Source organism: Opisthocomus hoazin, chromosome 3 (assembly GCF_030867145.1).
Source record: "Opisthocomus hoazin isolate bOpiHoa1 chromosome 3, bOpiHoa1.hap1, whole genome shotgun sequence".
Classification (NCBI taxonomy): domain Eukaryota; kingdom Metazoa; phylum Chordata; class Aves; order Opisthocomiformes; family Opisthocomidae; genus Opisthocomus; species Opisthocomus hoazin.
The window spans coordinates 34,321,734-34,340,478 of record NC_134416.1 but is presented as its reverse complement, the minus strand read 5'-3'; the positions used below and the strand labels follow the sequence as shown (position 1 = coordinate 34,340,478).

General features: G+C 41.3%; 1 protein-coding gene across 7 annotated transcripts in view; it reads right to left on the bottom strand.

Moving 5' to 3' along the window:
- Positions 1 to 18,745, bottom strand: part of ZNF704 (zinc finger protein 704) — a 115,445-nt gene that overhangs the window by 76,812 nt on the left and 19,888 nt on the right. For all 7 annotated transcript variants that reach the window (XM_075415958.1, XM_075415959.1, XM_075415957.1 and 4 more), the window contains exon 2: positions 17,813 to 18,060. In XM_075415958.1, coding sequence (XP_075272073.1) covers positions 17,813 to 18,060 — 248 coding nt within the window. The remainder of the gene's footprint in view (positions 1 to 17,812; positions 18,061 to 18,745) is intronic.

Sequence of the window (18,745 nt, the reverse complement as noted above, 5' to 3'; positions counted from 1 at the left end):
TCTCCGCCTGTAACCCTGGCACAGCCCCTGCTGTGCTGGGCAGCCACTTCCTCCTGCTGTATCACTTCTTGAACATCTTCAAAGCGGTTCTGCTTAGTGTTCTCTGTTCTTTTACAACATGGTACTGTCTGTACAGCACTGAATCATAACAATGCTGTACTAAGCATTGTTACTTTTCATGTCAGCACAGTTGCTATCTTGCCCATGTTGAAGCAGACTTGATACATTTTGAAGCTATCACCACCTGAGTAATTCTATTTTCCCCAAAATAAACTGTCATCTCCCTGTGCATGCATTAAGTTCACTTATAAAGCAGAAAGCACCTTCTCTTCTGAATTACACAGCACACTAGTAAGATCTGCTGCAGTATGTAAGTACACAACACTGCACACACACAGACAAGGGAAAGTACACAGGAAACCGTTTGTATCAAATGTAGCTTGCAAAGCAGCCATCCTCCGAGCGATTAATTTTTGGATGCCATGTGTTTCAACCGGATGATGCACCTGAAAATGCTCAGTAGGAAACAGTCCTTCACTTTTAACAGATGCAATCTGTTCAACCATCCCCCAGGTCTAACTTCAACGCAATTCCCACAGAAAACAGTTAGAGTATCCTTAGGAGGGGAAAACAGAAATGTCCTCTGAGACTCGGCTACACCACACACTTTTTGAATTCATGTTCACAAGGCTCTACAGAGATGCATACATAGTTTATATACACTAGACATACATATACACTTACACAAAATGAATGCTTCATCACCACTGCTTTGCGATCTGGAGTTTGTCAAAACCTATCTAGTGCATTGCTATTCAAACGAATCATAATTAAGCTTCAAAGCTGCATGGAAGGACGGTTGCCAAGGCCCCCCCCCCCCCCCGCCTTTTGAGTGTAAAACAATGCTTTATACCTGCTGTAAACAAACCACGTTCAACGCATGGAATCCTCAAACCAAGCCTCCCTACCTCCAGCGGCACTCTGCTGTCAGGAGCCTACGTGCATTTTGGGGAGCACTGAGGGAAGGAGACATGGGCAGAAGGAGCAGCTGAAGTACATTGAGCATTATGAAGAAGAGACGACTCCATTTAAATTGCAGAGCTAGCAGCAGCAATAAGGTTATTGCTTTTACAAGTGAACAACAGAAATTCCTTCCCTAAACTAGCTTTAGTGCCATCCTTCAGTGGACAAAAGTGGCATTTCTGGGCTTCCAGCCATGCATGAACTACAGCAGACTGGGCTGGGTCCAACGCTGAGCCCATACAATGCATTAATGTGGAAAATATTACGCTCCCTTTCCCAGAAAACAAATGCCGGATTCAGTTTTCGGAAACTGTTACTTCTATTATCACATGAAACCACCAGCAATCTCACCTGCTTATCCTGCTCACTAACCTCACTGAGGTACTCAGCTCAACCAGCTGTGGAGCTCCTCTAACCTTCTTCACCACTGGTTTACCTTCTATGTTAAAACTGGAGAACAGAGGCAGAGGAGGAAAAAATAACAATGAAGCCACAGAAAATGTTGATGCTTAAAGGGCACAATCCACAAATTCCTCATGAACAGCAGAGAAGCCCCAGGTATCTTTGGTTCCTGCTTGGGACGTGCTCAATGGTTTCTGCCACTGTGCGCCTCTTGTTGACTGGCATCAGTCCCCAGCTCAGCCCAGCCCAGCCCCAACCTCACTCCCTGTTCCCCAGAGGGTGCCTCTATCCCCTGCCCTCGGCAAAAGGCCAGAGCCTGAACATCTGTGCCACCATGAAACGGGATCTTTACATGCGGGATGTTCTTCTTCAACTTTATTCATGCAACCTGTATTAAATGGCAATTGGGTAGAAGGTGCCCCTCCCAGTCACCAAAAAGAGACTGTCTTCCACTAGGTAAAATGATGGGAAAATAAAAGAAAAAGGACGGGGGTGTACCGTTCTCTGTGTCCATCTGGGTACAGGGAAAAAGCAATGGAAGTAAAAAGCAATGAGGGAGGTTTTAGCTATAATAGGAAAAAAAATCTAGCAGTAAAAATATTTAAACCCTGGAACAGACTGTCCTTCTGAATTATGACCTGTCAATAGGTATCACCTTAAGAACAGATTAGATAAACAGTTGTCAAAAGGGATACACACAGCTGATCCTGCAGGGGGGCAAGCAAAGACCTGTATGATCTGTGGAGGATATCCCACCTGTATTTTTGCTGTTCCAATACTATAAATCAACAGTATTTAAGCTACCAGTATAATAAGTGAGCAATTATTTGGCATAGATGATGATACGGGAAATCTGGCAATACACCAGAAATAAAAGATGCAGTCATACATTTCCTAAAAGACAGAGTTTGGGAAAGTATTCAGCATATTTTTTAAACAGAACATTGTACAAGTTTAAGGTTAAAATCTGTTCAAATGTTTTCCATGAAAACAACATCAATTCTCTCTACTAACAAGACACGAGTCTGAGGTAACCACAGTATATCCAGTTTTCCCATAAAGATAAACTCTAACACAAAATAAGAATTTGCTCTATGTACGTACATACACACACATATTCAAGCAAATAAATAAATCTTTACCAATCACGGTGTAGCTTTCTGTAATGTCTTTTATAAATCACACAGCTTTTTCTATGCATGTTGGATACTGCAGATGACGGCCTTGTATTCATTGAAATCAGTTAGGGAAAATGTGTGGTAGCAGAGCCAATTTGCTCCACCGGAGCTTCACCAGTTGCAAGCACAGCTCATCGCAGGTGCAGCTTGGCATTGCTCACCCCGCCTCCAGGTCTTGTCCTTTAGAGGTAGCTGCCCTACTGGGTATGAACAAAGCTTTCTGACAGCCCAAAAAGGGGCTGGTTTTGTATGCAAGGAGGAACCAAGGTGCCCCCAACCCAGTAAAACCATAACAGGTACTCACTCACATTGCGCAGCATCGGCAGAATGGGGTCCCCACACTCCTATGAATGGGTTCCTATAAAGGTCTAGAGATAACCATGAGCATTTGGGGCTCAAGTATAGTGTAAACAGAAAACAACTCATTAGACCTAGCAATATATACTGACAAAACTGGTTTAAGATCAGAGGAAATTAGCCATCTACTCATTATGGTTGTTCTCCAGGCTTTTTGTTGTCTACCTTTCACTTGGCTTGTGGGTTTTTGGTTTGGGGTTTTTTAGATTTTTTTTTTGTTCTGTTTGTTTGTTGTGGTTTTTTTTAAACGAGAAAGATAGGCTTCTTCAAAGTCTATTGTTCTCCTTAGGTTATTGTTCTGTTTACAGAAATCAGTAACAATTTGTCCCTCCCTGCTTATGTAAAGAAAATAATGTGCATGTTGTTTGCGGCCTCACCACAGGTGCCACTCAGCAAATTTGAATTAACCTGTCGGTGATTTAACATTGTATAGAAACATATCCTAGCATGTATACACATATGCCCTTGCTTATGAAAGTTTGTTAATTTTGGCTCCGTGACAGAAATGAAGCAACTTACCACCAGGCAAAGCAGATTTTGAACTTCAGTCTGTTGTTCACCCTTTCCTGCCTGCCCGCTCCCCCAAACAAAAACTGGATATAATCAGTTTATATAACAAACGGTGATAATTTCACAAAAATAGCAGTGAAAAACTGATGACTGGGATCATGTATTCAGTTAGCCAGATTTGCTTTCTCCCAGCTACTTCCTTCCCTCCACGAGCCTGCGCTGCTCTCAGGAGCCTTCCTTCCCAATGCAGCAGGGCAGGCAAAGGTTACCTGGATATTTTCCAGGCACACAAATACACTCAGTGCCTAATATGAGAACAGGAGCTTTTAACCATGTAATTCCTTAATTCAGCAAAATACAATTTATCCCAAACATTGCTTAAGAATACATCATAGAAGCTTGAGGAGCAAGTCATTTCAGAGTATTCGGAAGTACATCTTTTGGAGAGGAAGTAAAAAATGTATTCCTCATTAGAACTGAAGGAACAAAACTGAACTTTTGGAAGTCCAACTGTGAAAAATGTCGAGTATTTGAAAGAGGGTGAGGTATGAGAGTTGCTGGTGTTTGTAAGGGACGGCTAGAGCAGAGGCATACCCACAGAAGGAACAGCACCAGGAGAACAAGTGGGAGGACAAGAATACGCAGCAATAGATGGGTAGGTGGGAGGCTGTATAGCACAGTGAGTCAATAGGAGATTTTACAAAGCAGGAGGACAATCTAGGCCAGATGCTTTGTAAGTTCTCATGACATTTAGCTTGGACAAGCCTTAATTTAAAAAAGTAAGTAAGGAAAACATAAACACATAGAACGGCTTAATACGTGCCCCTCGATGTAGGGATGGACAGAAGGACAGACTTTTTCAGTTTTGAAGTCTAATTAAAGATTTTGCCTTCCATATTTCCTGTTTCTAATATATTTGATAGCAGGTAAATAAGCCATACTTCTAGGACCACAGAAAGGCAAATAACTACAGAGCCAATCGTACATTAAAAGGCACAAATGGCACCAAAGGACTGTGATGAATCAGAGCTCCTTTACGAGGGCTGTATTTTACCAGACACATACAATAAAAACTAGCTGGGAGCCAGGGTCTCCTCATCTGTGCCCGAGCAGCCCTCTCCATCTCGGGGGACCTCACAGGTGAAATGAGGACAGTCTTTATCACTGTGGAGGCTCAGCTGCAGCCACAACACTGAGTGGCAGCAATTGCTGAGACCTCAACCCTCATTCCACGGAAGGAAACCTCAGCCGTGCCAGGCAGCACCGACACGTGGCACATCTACCGACCCCACATGGTTTCCTTCACAGCAACCACGTTTTTCCCTGGCTCGTAAATCCAACTCCCCACCACAGATATGCAGCCTCTCCAATTCCTCTGCCATAATAATGACAGGCAAACTCAATTAATACTGTGAACAGTTTGGATGTCTGCACAACAGGTTGCCAAAAAAAAGAAACACCCAAGAAAAGAAAACCCCAAAGATAAGTAAGAACATTTGCTGCATAATGTAATTCAAAGCTTCTATTTGTTGGACCAATATAAGCCACGTTTATTAATGTTACACATTATGGCTTAAATTAAGATGTGAAAGCTTGGTTTTGCACTGCTTTAATGTTAATGATTTATTATAAGTGTAGTATATATCTAGTTCTTTTTGGTAAGACCTGTATTATAAATTCAGTGTAGATTTATCTCTCCAAGCTTCTTACTCAGATCAAAACATAATAAAATGACAAAATCGCTGTGTTCCCCTGCACATATTTGCTTCCGAGATTAGCAAGAGATAGCAGTGTATCTTCCTTTGTAATACTTTGAATCTCTGTCAACATCATCATAAAATATATACCACAAAATATAAATAAGTGTAACCACAAGCCTTTTTACATGACGTGTTTTAAAGGGCTTTCAACATCCATTAGACGTTTACTACTGCTGTTATTATTATTGCTGTGATCTAAAAGTATTCCAGCTAGGTACTAGAAGTAGAAACACTAGTTTAGAAAGGTTAAACAACAGCAAGATACTTCTCAGGATATTAGAGATGAGTGCACAAGCATATCACACAAACACAGGCTTGCCCTCTGATTTTATATATATGTATGTATATATACACTAAAAAAATATTTAAGAGCTACGCTGCACTAACTATGAGAATTACACATCTGTAATCTTCGAGCCAAGGGCCTGGTGAACCGTGTAAAAGCAACCACCATTTTGTAAAATAAACTAAGCAACACTGCGAAGCAAGAAATAGCATGAGTGTGCCCCATACTAACAGGTCCACTATCGCCGATTTAGAGGAGAGAGGAGAGGGAAGAGAGAAGGCCAAATCATTTAATCCAGGAGGACATTAACAAAACAAAGGTCCATGACTTCAAGATGTAGTTCTCGGGAGTTAACAAGCTAGGAAAAAGCAGACAAAATACTCTTCTAAATCATCAGCACAGACTTCTCTGGAAGTAGCATCAAACCTTTTTTCACAGACACTTTGCATAAGAAAGAAATATCAAAATAGGCCCAGCACATAGTCTTCGTCATCTTTTCCCTCCCCACAAAGCCAGGTGAGGAATCTCCCCACACCAAGCCATCAGGCACACAGTGCTTCCCGCTCCATGCGGTACGTGGCACTGTGTGTGTCTGTGTATGGGACAGTCCTAAGCACGTTTTTTTAAGCCTTACTTCACTGCCTGCCTCAGCTTCGAGGGAGGAACCAACCAGACACTCATGGTGAAAACAAAAGAGATGATCCAAATTAAGATAAAGGGGAAGAGCAGACAGACAAGGCAGGGAGCTTAAGTTTGGGAGCACAGTATGGGATGAAGAATGTCCTTCATATACAAAATTAAGTAAAATACTACAGAGTGTTTTAATGGGGGTTTCCCTGGGGAAAGCATTATCTAAACACCAGCTTTACATCCTTATAAAGCGGACCATAATGACAGTACATCTGCTGCTGGTGGAAATATCATCCCCTGTCCCTCCTCAAAGAAATGGCTAAGACAGTAATTTTGGGTAACAAACCAAATCAAATGAGGAGCAACACTATTACAATACAAGAACAACTTCTTAAAAGCATCAGTTGGCTTTTGACTCCATTTACCATCTGGAATACTGCTATTACTAAAAACATCCATGTGTCAACACAGTAGCAGCCTCAAAGCAGTATGCCAGCGTTGATGCTGCAGAGGACCACTACTGCCATAGGACAACACAGCTCTGGTGTCCAGTCACACACGGGCTTCTGGTATCCTCCTGGAGAGAAGCAAGGACAACTCTCAGATACCTAGAACTTAGTATAATGTGTAATTAAAGAAAAGAAACACTCTGCTACTGCTTTCTGGCAGTGTTACTCCATACTTTTTCCCTCAGTTCCCCAAGGAGGCTATTTTGAAGATGTGGTTATCAAACAAACCATTTCACATACACAGCCACTAACAGTGAATGTTTTATCCCAAAATGAGAATGAAGTTATGTCTCTAAATGTTGGTTCTATACAAAGTGTAAGCATATATTTGCTAGGGAATGTTAAATATTTTTAGCAAAATGTCTCATCTCATTTCATCTTTTACAATGTAGATGGATAAGCAAGGTACTTAGGGATGTTCTTTCTTTGCTAAAACCACTAATAGCAGAAGTTCATATTTCATGCACAGCTTCCTCCTGGTCCACTGCAGATGCTACTACCTCTGTTCTGTTCACTGGGTACCAAGCACAGACGGCCCGAGGTCACTTGTCAGACACAGTATCAGATCACCTCCAGGAATTCCTGGGGCAACATCTAAAATACAGACCCGTGAAAACCTGCAAAACTCCTTACACAGCGAGCCTGACTAGCGTACTTGAAGAACAAAAAATACTTTTTATTGTTGGCTCAAGAAAACTGTGAACTAGTCATTCAGTATGTATCAAACACACATTGAACCCAACAGGTTAACTCTTGCAAGCTTCCAAAAAGCAGCCATTGAGCCAGGTATGGAATGAGGCTTTCCACCGCGAGCAAAATCCACCCTGCAAGTCACGGACAGTACATGGCCGGTGCAACACACTACCATCGAGTGCCGCTTCAGTAACGAAGTCAAAAGGGTATTTTACTCAGAAAGACTACCAAGTTAGCACAAACTGTAGCTGTTTCATGCAGACCTTGTGTATCTAGCAACACTTCTGTTCCACTATTTTCCAAAAATGATCAGGGAGTAACAAGGGAAGAGTTGGAGCTTGTATTAAACCATGAGGATTACTAAAAACCACAAAAAGATTTGGTTCTGCTTCAAATAAAAAAATCCATTAGAAAAAAATGGTTTATGTAAATATCCTAATCTAGATATTGATATTTCAAGTGATTAAGTGCTCCATCCTTTGACAATGCTCCTGTTGTCACAAAAACTGTAGTAATAGGCAAACCAGGTATCTGATGTATATAAACCATCATACAATAGAGATGAGCAAATCTTTCCTATAGACATCAATAAAAGGCATCTTAAAAATAGCCTTTCATCTATACAAATCAATTATATACTTTACATACCACATAAAAAAAAATCAGGTCAGATGAGTTTCATTGTAGTGTAGTTGTCTTAGGGATACAAACAAAACACTGAAAAACCCTCGTGCACATAATGCAAGCATATTACTATAAATGGAGAAAAGTCACACTTTCTACCACCCTTTAAAAAAAAAATGTGTAATACGCATTTTTCACGGAAATAATGCTAAAGGAGTTAAGACAGAAATTTCTAAAAATATTTTACAAATAGCAATCAGTGATACAACTTCTCTCCAAAAGGCAGGCTTCATTCTTTGCTGACCTCAACAACACAACATTGAATACCACTGCATAAACTGGAATGTTTTAATTTTATAGCACTTCAATAAAATTGTAGCTATGAACACAGCTATGATGTATAGAATCTATGTAACCACATACATGGTAACCCATTCTTGCACGTTTCACAGATACACAAGTTACAAACCATGTACCCATTGACTTCTTTCTTTTTCTCAGCACAGATGGCATTTCAAGAGGAATTTTTTTTGTGCCATAGCTATCACAAACCACAAAGAAATTACTCTTATTGAATATTGCCTGCTGTTGAAGAGTGTTTTGAAATTACACTCCATTTTTTTAAGAGAACTGAAGAGCTGAGAACAAGCCGTGCATTCACAGCAATGGCTAAGGGATAAAGCAGCAGCACTCACTGAATGCAGCTCTTCAAGAACCAGCGCCTAACGGTCGCTGCAGATTAAGGACACATTTCTCTGCACCACATTAGAGGAATTCATTGAAATTTGCTTGGTAATGAGATCATTGTCCATTGGCAACTTCCAACACACAGATCAAATTATTTAGCCTTCTGTCTTGGCTACCAGGGGAAGAAGATTTTAATGGGAAGTAGTTACACCTCCATAGATGAAGACAAATCTTTCTCAGCAGTGCTTTGAATACAGGATTTTCTAGAGAAATGTGAAACTTCTTTATAAATACATGCATATATACATAGGTATGTGTATATACATGTATACATGCACAAGCAAAATCTTCATTTGAAAAATACTAATTACCTAAAGTAATACAGACTCCAATGTCAGGCAGTAAGACAACTTAGCACTACCACATTTAATTGCACAATCAAATTTTCATGGTTTTATTTTTCACTGGAACGTCATTCCTTGGGAATGTCATTGCAAGTCCACAGTTAAAAAACTGGACATTGGCCAGAAAACTAGACAGCTGAAGTCACCAACTGGTGTTAGAAGGTCCCTCTCCTAACATGAATACTACCGCACACATCAGAAGACAGGGTGAAAATTGAAAACCCAGGAACAATGAACTAAGACGTCTCTGTGATGACTCACTGCTACAAAAAGCTCCACCAAACAGAAAGCCACTTCTTCATGAGAAGTAAGCTTCATCTGTATTCTTGAATGGTCCATCACTCTTAAATCACATTCTGCTCTCACAGGATCAAATATAGTAAACCGGGCTCCAAGAGCATAACGACACGTAGTTGCCACTATATTAAATTGTGTGAAAATCACTATCAACTGCAAAACATTAAAAGTAAAGAACAGAAAAAGCACTTTGCTTTATTTATGAGACTAATGTTCCCTCTGCTTTGAACATTACTGGGAAAAAAATACCTCAAGAGTAATGTTAACTCATCCAAAATTCACACTCTAACAAGAATATTACGTTGGCAAAATCCTGCTGGATAGGCCAGCCAGCGTGTCTAAGACTGATGGTGAAAGACTAAATGGTGTGAGTCACATGACTGGTTCCTCTCCAAGCTGCATTTGACCGAACACGATGGTTGTGGGGATGTCAATAATACAGTTATGTACAAAACTCTCAGATGTGCACGCAGTACTACACAAAGGAGAGAAATGGGGGAACTGACAAAAGTCCACTGAAAAATGCAGATACATTATGCACACTTTCAGAGCAAATTTTTCTATAGCAGGGAATGTTACACCTTTTTCAACACATTATCCTATCCAGCATACTGCTGCAGCTCTCTGGCCATGGGGACTTCTGAATGCTAACACCCGAGCCTGTACCACCTCACACTGAAATCCAGTCTTCTTTGTACCAAGCTCAACCATCCCTATGTTCAGCCACCCTTTGAATGGGACAGTCCTACTGAGCACGTCCCTCTGTTCTGCAGCACTCTTGAGACTGGATCCATCTCACCACTTGAAAGGTGAGTTTCCAGCAGTTTGCAAGCTGTCACAAACACCATCATCTGTCTCCGTAGCGTGAGAAGCATGTTCTGCTGTCGGGGCAACGAACACTATGGACACCCAGGCAAGTAATCTGGAAGATGACATTCCAGTTAAATGAGCAAGGTGACTTTGGGAGTTCTTGTCTGGCTCTGCAGTAGCTACCTGCATAGTTTGTTTGCAATTTAATCTACATTTTTCAAAAAAGCTTCTGCTACAAAGCTTTCACATGCTGCAGGCAGATCAAAGGCATCTAGAGCTTAAAGCACATACACAGTCCTTCTAGAATGCATAGAAAATTTCATATTAGAAAACAGCATCAAGAAATACATAGTGTTTCACTTCAAAATGTGCTAAGAGACCAATTCTTTGGCTGCTCTTTGGATAAGCCTCTTTTTCCCTTTAATAGTCAGATCCTAGAAGGCCCCACACCTTTTTGCAGCAGACCATGACGAGCAGTTTACCATCAATATTAAACATAATCAAGCTCTAATGACTGCTTGGGTGAAACCCAATCAAGCTGCACACAAATTTAACTAAAGTAGTCTAGCAAAACAAAGCAACAATTTACTACTTCAGTAATTGGCTGCTGTGGATATTTGAAGACACTGCTTTTAAACGCACAGTAATGCCAACTACCAACATTTCCACAGAAGCCCTGAAATATGGGAATGATTCAGGGAGTAATTCTTATTCCATTAAAAACAACTGTCGTCAAAGTTTCTAACTATCATGGATGCCCAGAAAATAAAAGTTAAGAAACAGGAGCACTCAACTTACGGCATGGCAAAAAAACTTGGGGAAAAACTCACACCCCAGCGAAGTACTTCTGGGCTAGAAGGAAAGCTACAGAGCTCAGAAACTCACAGAGCTGCAGTAAATCTGAAGCACAGCCTGATTTCTTGGCCTTTTGTTTTCACCTATTTGACTGAAAAGCCTCAGCAGCCAACAAATAGTTGATGCCCTCTGAAGTTGCCCCATCAATCCACTCTGCCAAAAATGTGAGGAATACAGGAAAGGAGCTTCCACAAGGAGAACTGAGAAGCCTTCTAAAACAGACAGAGAAGCATCACGGAAGACAATCTCTGAATAAAGAACATCGCAAAAACAGAAAAGCACAACTTGGTCGCCAGGTTCTTCTCTCGGCGAGTAGAATGGGATGTCCTCCTAGCAAGAATATCATAGTTAAGCAAATACTGCTTTTGACCTTGGAGTCAGGCTCCTGGAGAGTTTTGGCTATGAAAATATGTAAATGTTTCCATTGATATGCATGGTGCATAATCAGTCATGCCCAGCAGGCCTTACAGATCAACACGACCCTCTCTAATCAGAAGGCTGCCCAGAGCCACATTCCTGGAGAGACCAGGCAAGAAAATAATTTAGGGATGAAAACGCAGCATTGCCTATACTGTTTCTTTCCAATGATGGTCAGAAAACACAGCTGCAATTCATTTTGCTCCAGTTTTCTGCAGCTATTCTAGAAGGACCTAAAGAGTCAACAGGGGAGAGAATTCCTAGAGACATTTCATTTACTTTATTTCACTTATTTCACACATTCCTCCATTAAATTATGAACTAATTAGTAGATATAGGTACATGAGTCAAAATAAATTTTGCCGTAATTGAGCATTTTTTTATATAAAAAGAATATAGTAAAATCCAATGTATTATTGTCATGGCAAATATCATTGCTTAATAGCAGTGAACCAGAGGGTTTTATTGCACAACAGCTATTTTCACACTATAGGAAGTGCTTAAGCAGCTGAGGTTTAGCTTTGGCTTGTCCTTTAAGAGCACAAACTTAATGTAGAACAAGTTAGGCAGTTAGAAAGTTTGTACTTTTTTTTTTTTCTTTCAGAGAACACAGGGTATAGAAGGACTGGAGGAAAGGAGAATGATATGTCAAGGGGATAATACAGATTTCACAGTATTTTGAGGCCACCTAGCAAAAGGCTAACAAAAGCAAAACTATTCAAACACTCCCACCCATCAGATGGGTAGAAGGGAAGCCTGCCTTGTTCCTTCTGTAATTCTCTTAATCTTCCAGATGTTTCCACTTCTGCCTTTCTGGGACACCAGAAAGGACACCACTTCTGACACTAATGCGTATGAGTTTTGAAGGGTTTCCAGATACAGCTGTTCAAAACACTTCTGTCTAAAAGGACCTTTAACCCCATCACCATTTCCAGACATCTATTCTCACATTTTACTCGAAAAAAAGAAACTTCATCCCTTGCTCTCCATCACCCACCCTTCCATCCTCGTCCTCCACGGGACAGAAGCCGTTCCCCATATGCCTGACCTGCGTTGGGTTCCTACACCACGACTCACACCCTCACACCCACCGTATCAGCAGCCCAGGCTTTTTCTCGCCGTTCTTTGACTTACTTTGGGAGCCAGTGTGGATTCCCGTAAGTAACTGATGAGAATACAAATGAGCAGAAAGGCTCTGTTAACTTGCATGTCGCTGCCTACTCAGGACGTCATCTTCGCTTACATCCGACCTCCACAAATGTAGCTGCCCAAAACTCTGGTAGACCTGTGCTTGCTTCTGCCCACAAGACAAGGCGGTTAGTCCCTCAGTGACACCACTCTCTTTTTAGAAAATGACCTTTCACTACTCAGATCCTAGGGATCTGGGCTATGTTTGAGAGCCCGTGTTTGAACTGGAGGTCAGTGTAAAGCACATTCTCCTCTGTTGTACAGATAACATCTCAATTCTCAGAGATAACTGCAGTTTATACTTGAGTGGCCAGACCACTTTCTCCAAGACACTGGTCCTCAATGCACCAAAACTACCAGTAAATTTAAACTTTAAAGAGACAGCAAGGAATTCAAATTTCCTTATTATTTGAAATGATTCATCTACTCAAGCTTAACATTTCTGCTCATCTGAGCTTCAGAAGTAGAAAAGCTACTTAACTTGTATAAATTTTGTTCAAAATGACCAAATGAAAAAATCTGAAAAGGGAAAGACTTTATGCTGTTAGCCTCTCATTTCATTTTTGCATTTCAAAACACAAAAATCAGTACAAAAAAGTCATGGTCTCCCCTTATTTTAATGCAAAAGACACTTCCAGTACAGCACATAATATAGGCAGAAAGGTCTGCAGTATTTATGCAAGACGAAATAGCAAACGTAAACAATCAACTTCAGAATTTAATTTCATTTCAGTATTAATGTTCTCCTTCATATTATAAAATATTTATTTTCGGTCTGCTACATTTAGCCTGACACTATTGAAGAGCTGCCCTATGAAGCACCTTGAATATGCCAGGACTTTAATGGTTAAGACACCTCCCTTGTACACCGGAGACCCCAGTTCAGGTCTTTGCTCCAAAAACAAGAACAAAAGAACTTGAACCCACATCTTCCATGTTCCAGGCAAGTGCGTAACTGCTGGGCTATTAATTACACTGTATTATTATTATTAGATGTACCTCTTCTTCCCAGATTTCATTAACAAACAAAACTCTGAAGTGTCCATGATTTTATTCATTTCCAATTTTCTGCACACGCCGGTGAGACAGCCACCAGCCTGTCCCTGCTCTGCAGTTCCATCTACTGTAACTTCAGCGCACCCGAGTACCAACCACTTGAAACCCCAGGTACTCAGCTATTTTCACATTTCTAAAATTTCAGAGTCTATAGCAATAATGAAAGCCCTGCAGCTGAATGCCTCAGAAGCAACATTTGTTATGCCAGTGTTTTATGAACCATTAGTTATATTGGATGCAACGCCTCACAAAGATTTTAATTCTTATTCACTGAAATCCTTAAAAACAGGTAAGATGAGATGGGCTTTGTTTCATTTTGTAGTCACAGTGAAGTACAGTTATCCATGTCACCAGCTCTTCTGCAGACACCTTTTCAGAGCTCTTATGGAAATACTCATATGCCCTTGTTGATAAGGATACTGCAGTACGATAAAATTCTGCCTCAAAATCACTTACATGCCGTCCTGGGTTTAGTGGGACACTGCAAAATTTAATGTCACCCTTCATCTTGGCATCTGAAGTAAAGCTGGCAACCTTCTCAGCTCCACTACAGTTTTAAAACAAAATAAATAGCAAGCTTCACTTCCATAGAATTCTTCTGCTTCAAAATGATAGCTGGAAGTTTTTTGTAAAGAAGCCATATGTAGCAATAAGAAACTGAAGATCATATTAAACTCCTTATTTCTCCCACGCTTTTGTAAACATCATCTGATTAATTCACGAGGACCTTTCACAACTGGATATGATAAATAATCTGTGAAGGCAATCAGCAAGCTGCAAAGGCAGATGGATGTTCTCACCAGAGAAGACAACAGTCGTCCCAACAAGCCCTACCAGGAGGAATTCACCTCTACGGAGCACGCATCTCTATCAGCGCAGTCCTACACAGAAGACTAGAACGGGCTTATAAAGAGGCAGAAGAATGTCAAATGCCTGGACTCTCACTTCTCGGTGATCATAGCGTAAAAGATCAAACTGTGCTGAATCACAGAATTATGGAATCATTAAGGTTGGAAAAGACCTCTAAGATCATCAAGTCCAATCGTCAACCCAACACCACCATGCCTGCTAAACTATGCCCTGAAGTGCCCCATCTACACGTTTTTTGAACACCTCCAGGGATGGGGACTCCACCACTCCCCTGGGCAGCCTGGTCCAATGTCTGACCACTCTTTCTGTAAAGACATTATTCCTAATATCTAATCTAAACCTTCCCTGACACAACTTGAGGCCATTGCCTCTCGTACTACCGCTAGTTACTTGGGAGAAGAGACCAACATCTGCCTCACTACTACCTCCTTTCAGGTAGTTGTAGAGAGCAATAAGGTGCCCCCTCAGCCTCCTCTTCTCCAGACTAAACAGCCCCAGCTCCCTCAGCCACTCCTCATAAGACTTGTTCTCTAGACCCCTCACCAGCTTCATTGCCCTTCTCTGGACATGCTCCAGCACCCCAATGTCCTTCTTGTAGTGAGGGGCCCAAAACTGAACACAGCACTCCAGGTGTGGCCTCACCAGTGCACAGTACAGGGGTAGGATCACCTCCCTACACCTGCTGGCCACACTATTCCTGATACAAGCCAGGATGCCGTTGGCCTTCTTGGCCACCTGGGCACACTGCTGGCTCATGTTCAGCTGGCTGTCAACCAACAACACAAGGTCCTTTTCCAACGGGCAGCTTTCCAGTCACTCCTCCCCAAGCCTGTAGCATTGCATGGGGTTGTTGTGACCCAAGTTCAGGACCCGGCATTTGGCCTTGTTGAACCTCTTACGGTTTGCCTCAGCCCATCGATCCAGCCTGTCCAGATCCCTCTGCAGAGCCTTCCTACCCTTAAGCAGATCAACACTCCCACCCAACTTGGTGTCACCTGCAAACTTACTGAGGGAGAACTCAATCCCCTCATCCAGATCACTAACAAAGCTATTAAACAGTAATCTCTTCCTGAAGAGGAAGAGAGACTCAGCATTCCCCCCATCACAACAACGAATACTTAGTAAGACCTCCAAGCAAAGATTTTAGCACTCTTCCCATCCCACGTGGACAAACAGCCTAGTAAATCTCCTCACGTTAAAAGGGAAGCTTAAACTTGTCCTCAGAACTGTAGCAATAGTGACCAAGGTGTTTGTCACACTATCAAATTCAGGCTGTAGGTTTGTTTTCTACTTCATTCTCTAATTCTGCTTATGCAGCAGCTCAACCTGCATGTCTGAAAACATGCAACAACATAATACGATCATTTATCTGTTCACACCAAAATACAGGAACAACAAACAATTTTAGAAGGCACCTTTGCAAATGAATGTATTTCCTATCATCTTACATATCTTGTGCTCACAAACTGGCATCAAAATTAGTCTTAAGAAGGCATTAAAGATCTTTCTTTGTTCTCTTTTCCACGTTGTTCAGGAAAAAATATCCTCTCTTCCAAGGAAGGATGATCTTGCAGTTACAAAAAGTGGAGCTCAACTCCTTATGCAGGTGGATTATCTGCATGAAGCCACACAAAAAGACACTTGGATCCTGTACCTGAGCTGCCTGAATTGTAAAATGGAAATGTTAGCCTATGGTTTGAGCAGGAGGTGGGACCAGGTGACTTCCTGAGGTCCCTGCTGACCTGAATTTTCTGACCATCCTATTTGCTTTGAGGCACATAAGCATGAATGAGAAGGGCACTCAGCAATTAAGGGGTTGATTACTGGTGAAAATGTCAAATAACTATCCTAATATTTTCAAGGTTTTAATGCATAGCTTTTTACTAGATACATGTGGAGAAAAAAAATTCCTGTCAAAATGCTCATGAACTTTACAAGTCTCACAAGTGTCACCTATGAAAGCCAGAGGAAAACGACATTCATCCTGTTCTGGATAATGTGGCAGAACCCGCTGGTTTTTAGAAAGCAAACAAACCAAAAACCAACCAAACATCTAGTCTGACTACGTATTTTTTAAGCAGCACTATAAACTCGGAAGGCATTTCACTGATCTTTGCAGGTAAGACTGATGCCAACATGAAATCACAAGCAACAAAAAGGAAAAAGCACTTGTCATCTTGCAATGCAGAGTACCCAATTTGTTGTCAGTTTTTCACCACTGATACAAGTGAATCTGTTTAGCATTACTAGATATGTTTCTTGCATACTGATGTTCAGCATTTCATAGAGGAGTCATACCCTTTCTCTCTCTAAGCAGTGAAGTCCTTCCCCAAAGTTCAAAGTTCTAGACTCTGTATTTTCCAGCCCCTTCTCTTTAAATCACTGGCCAGTATGAAACTCTCAGTTTCTCCTTCTCTTACTATTATTCCACCTAAGTATCAGGAAGGAAAAAAAATCAGACAAATCAACTTTCAACTCCTTGCTGTGATACACATTAAGTCTCAGATTAAAGAATAATTATTTTTCTCAAAATAATTCCCTATAAATAGTTTACAATTAAAGTAACTGCCCAGATGCGAATGCTGAAGACACAAACATTTCTGTGCGTTCGCAACAGATCCTCAAGGAATAACAGATTAAAAAGCAGTACCAAAATCCTCAAATCCCTGTTTTGTACAAATTTTACTCCCCTGCATTTGCCCTTCCTCACTACTTTTTTCTATTAATTCATTTCACAGACCGCATTACGGCCCAGTTGTATACCTATACAGGGATATAAGAGAACATAAGATACTACATCCTCACTATGCAGCACTCCCACGAGTATAAAGTGGCTGCAGGTATCACAGTTTAAAATTAAAAAAAAAATAAATTGCTAGCAGGTAAGATGATTCTGTGTCTAACTTAGAAGATTACTTCTCGGGGTGAAGTTGGGTCAACAATCTCTTCCTGTTAAGTCACGTCCTCTTCTGGGACTACCTCAGGTGCAGCACATTATAAAAGCAAAAACATTGCAAAAGCAATACAAATTCCTACACTGAAGATGGTCACAGTTTTTGCTACCAGTGTTTTGATTTTCTAGCGGATCTCTCAAGCAGCAGAGCTGTGATTGACTTCGGACTGCTTGGACACAAATACTGGTCTCTTACCAGTTCATCCTACTGCTTACCAAATTTGCCTGTAATATCCCATTTAAAAAAAAGGGGGGGGGGGAACTTAAAAGAAAACACAACAAAAAAACTCCAACTTCACCTACCTTGCTGGTGGCACATCAATATTTGAAGAAACAACCTTGCGCTTCTGTTCCAGAAGACAAACAGAACGAGTATTTTCCTTTTCATACTCATGAGCTCTGTTTGTTTTTTTGGTCTCTGCTGTTTTTAAATCTTCCTCCTTTGCGGTGAACAGGAGACACTGTTGGTCTGGCAGTTTTTGACCGATGTCACTTTTTACATCCTCCTGTTGAAACGCAGGGAAGGTCATTTCACTCTTGATGCTGGCTGCCTGTAAAATTTAAAGCAATTATTAAATTTTCCTCTAATTCTCCTAAAACATGGGGGGGGGACGGGGGGACGGACACAATACCCACAAGCATTTACTTCTAATTAGCTCTTTGAATCAGAGAATGCCATTTCTTTGCCCTTCATAAATTCTGAAACTGCCATTAATTTCTCAACAGTGTTGAAGACTATCCAGGAAAATAAGCAATTCTCATCCATTTAATAAAGCAATCAGTTACCTCTTAATGCTAAATCAAAAGGTACTTGAATTGGAATACTGGAAATGACAGTACACACAACATATATTTAATGTACACACATCTGTGCTGTATAACTACGCAAAAGAAATCCTAGTGGCCCTCCTCCTAAAATTCCAGGGAAAAAGGCAGAATTTATCCAGATAAAAGGCAACCAAGAAATTGAAGCGCTTCTGACAGCCACTCACTGGATTCTCTAACAGCGGTATTTGTAAAAGAGGGTTTCTCCAGGAGCAGAAAAATAACTCACTACGATCCAGCTCAGCTGCCAGAGGCAGAGGGGAGCAAGCGACGGTGGCAGGATCTCCGTGAGGAGCCCAGCCGGCAGCAGCAAGGGGCATGGACACACACAGGAGTGGTGTCAGGTTGTCTCTGGGGCTGCCAGTGCTTCCCAGAGCCTCGGGCCTGCTGCCTCCCACACATGAAGACCTC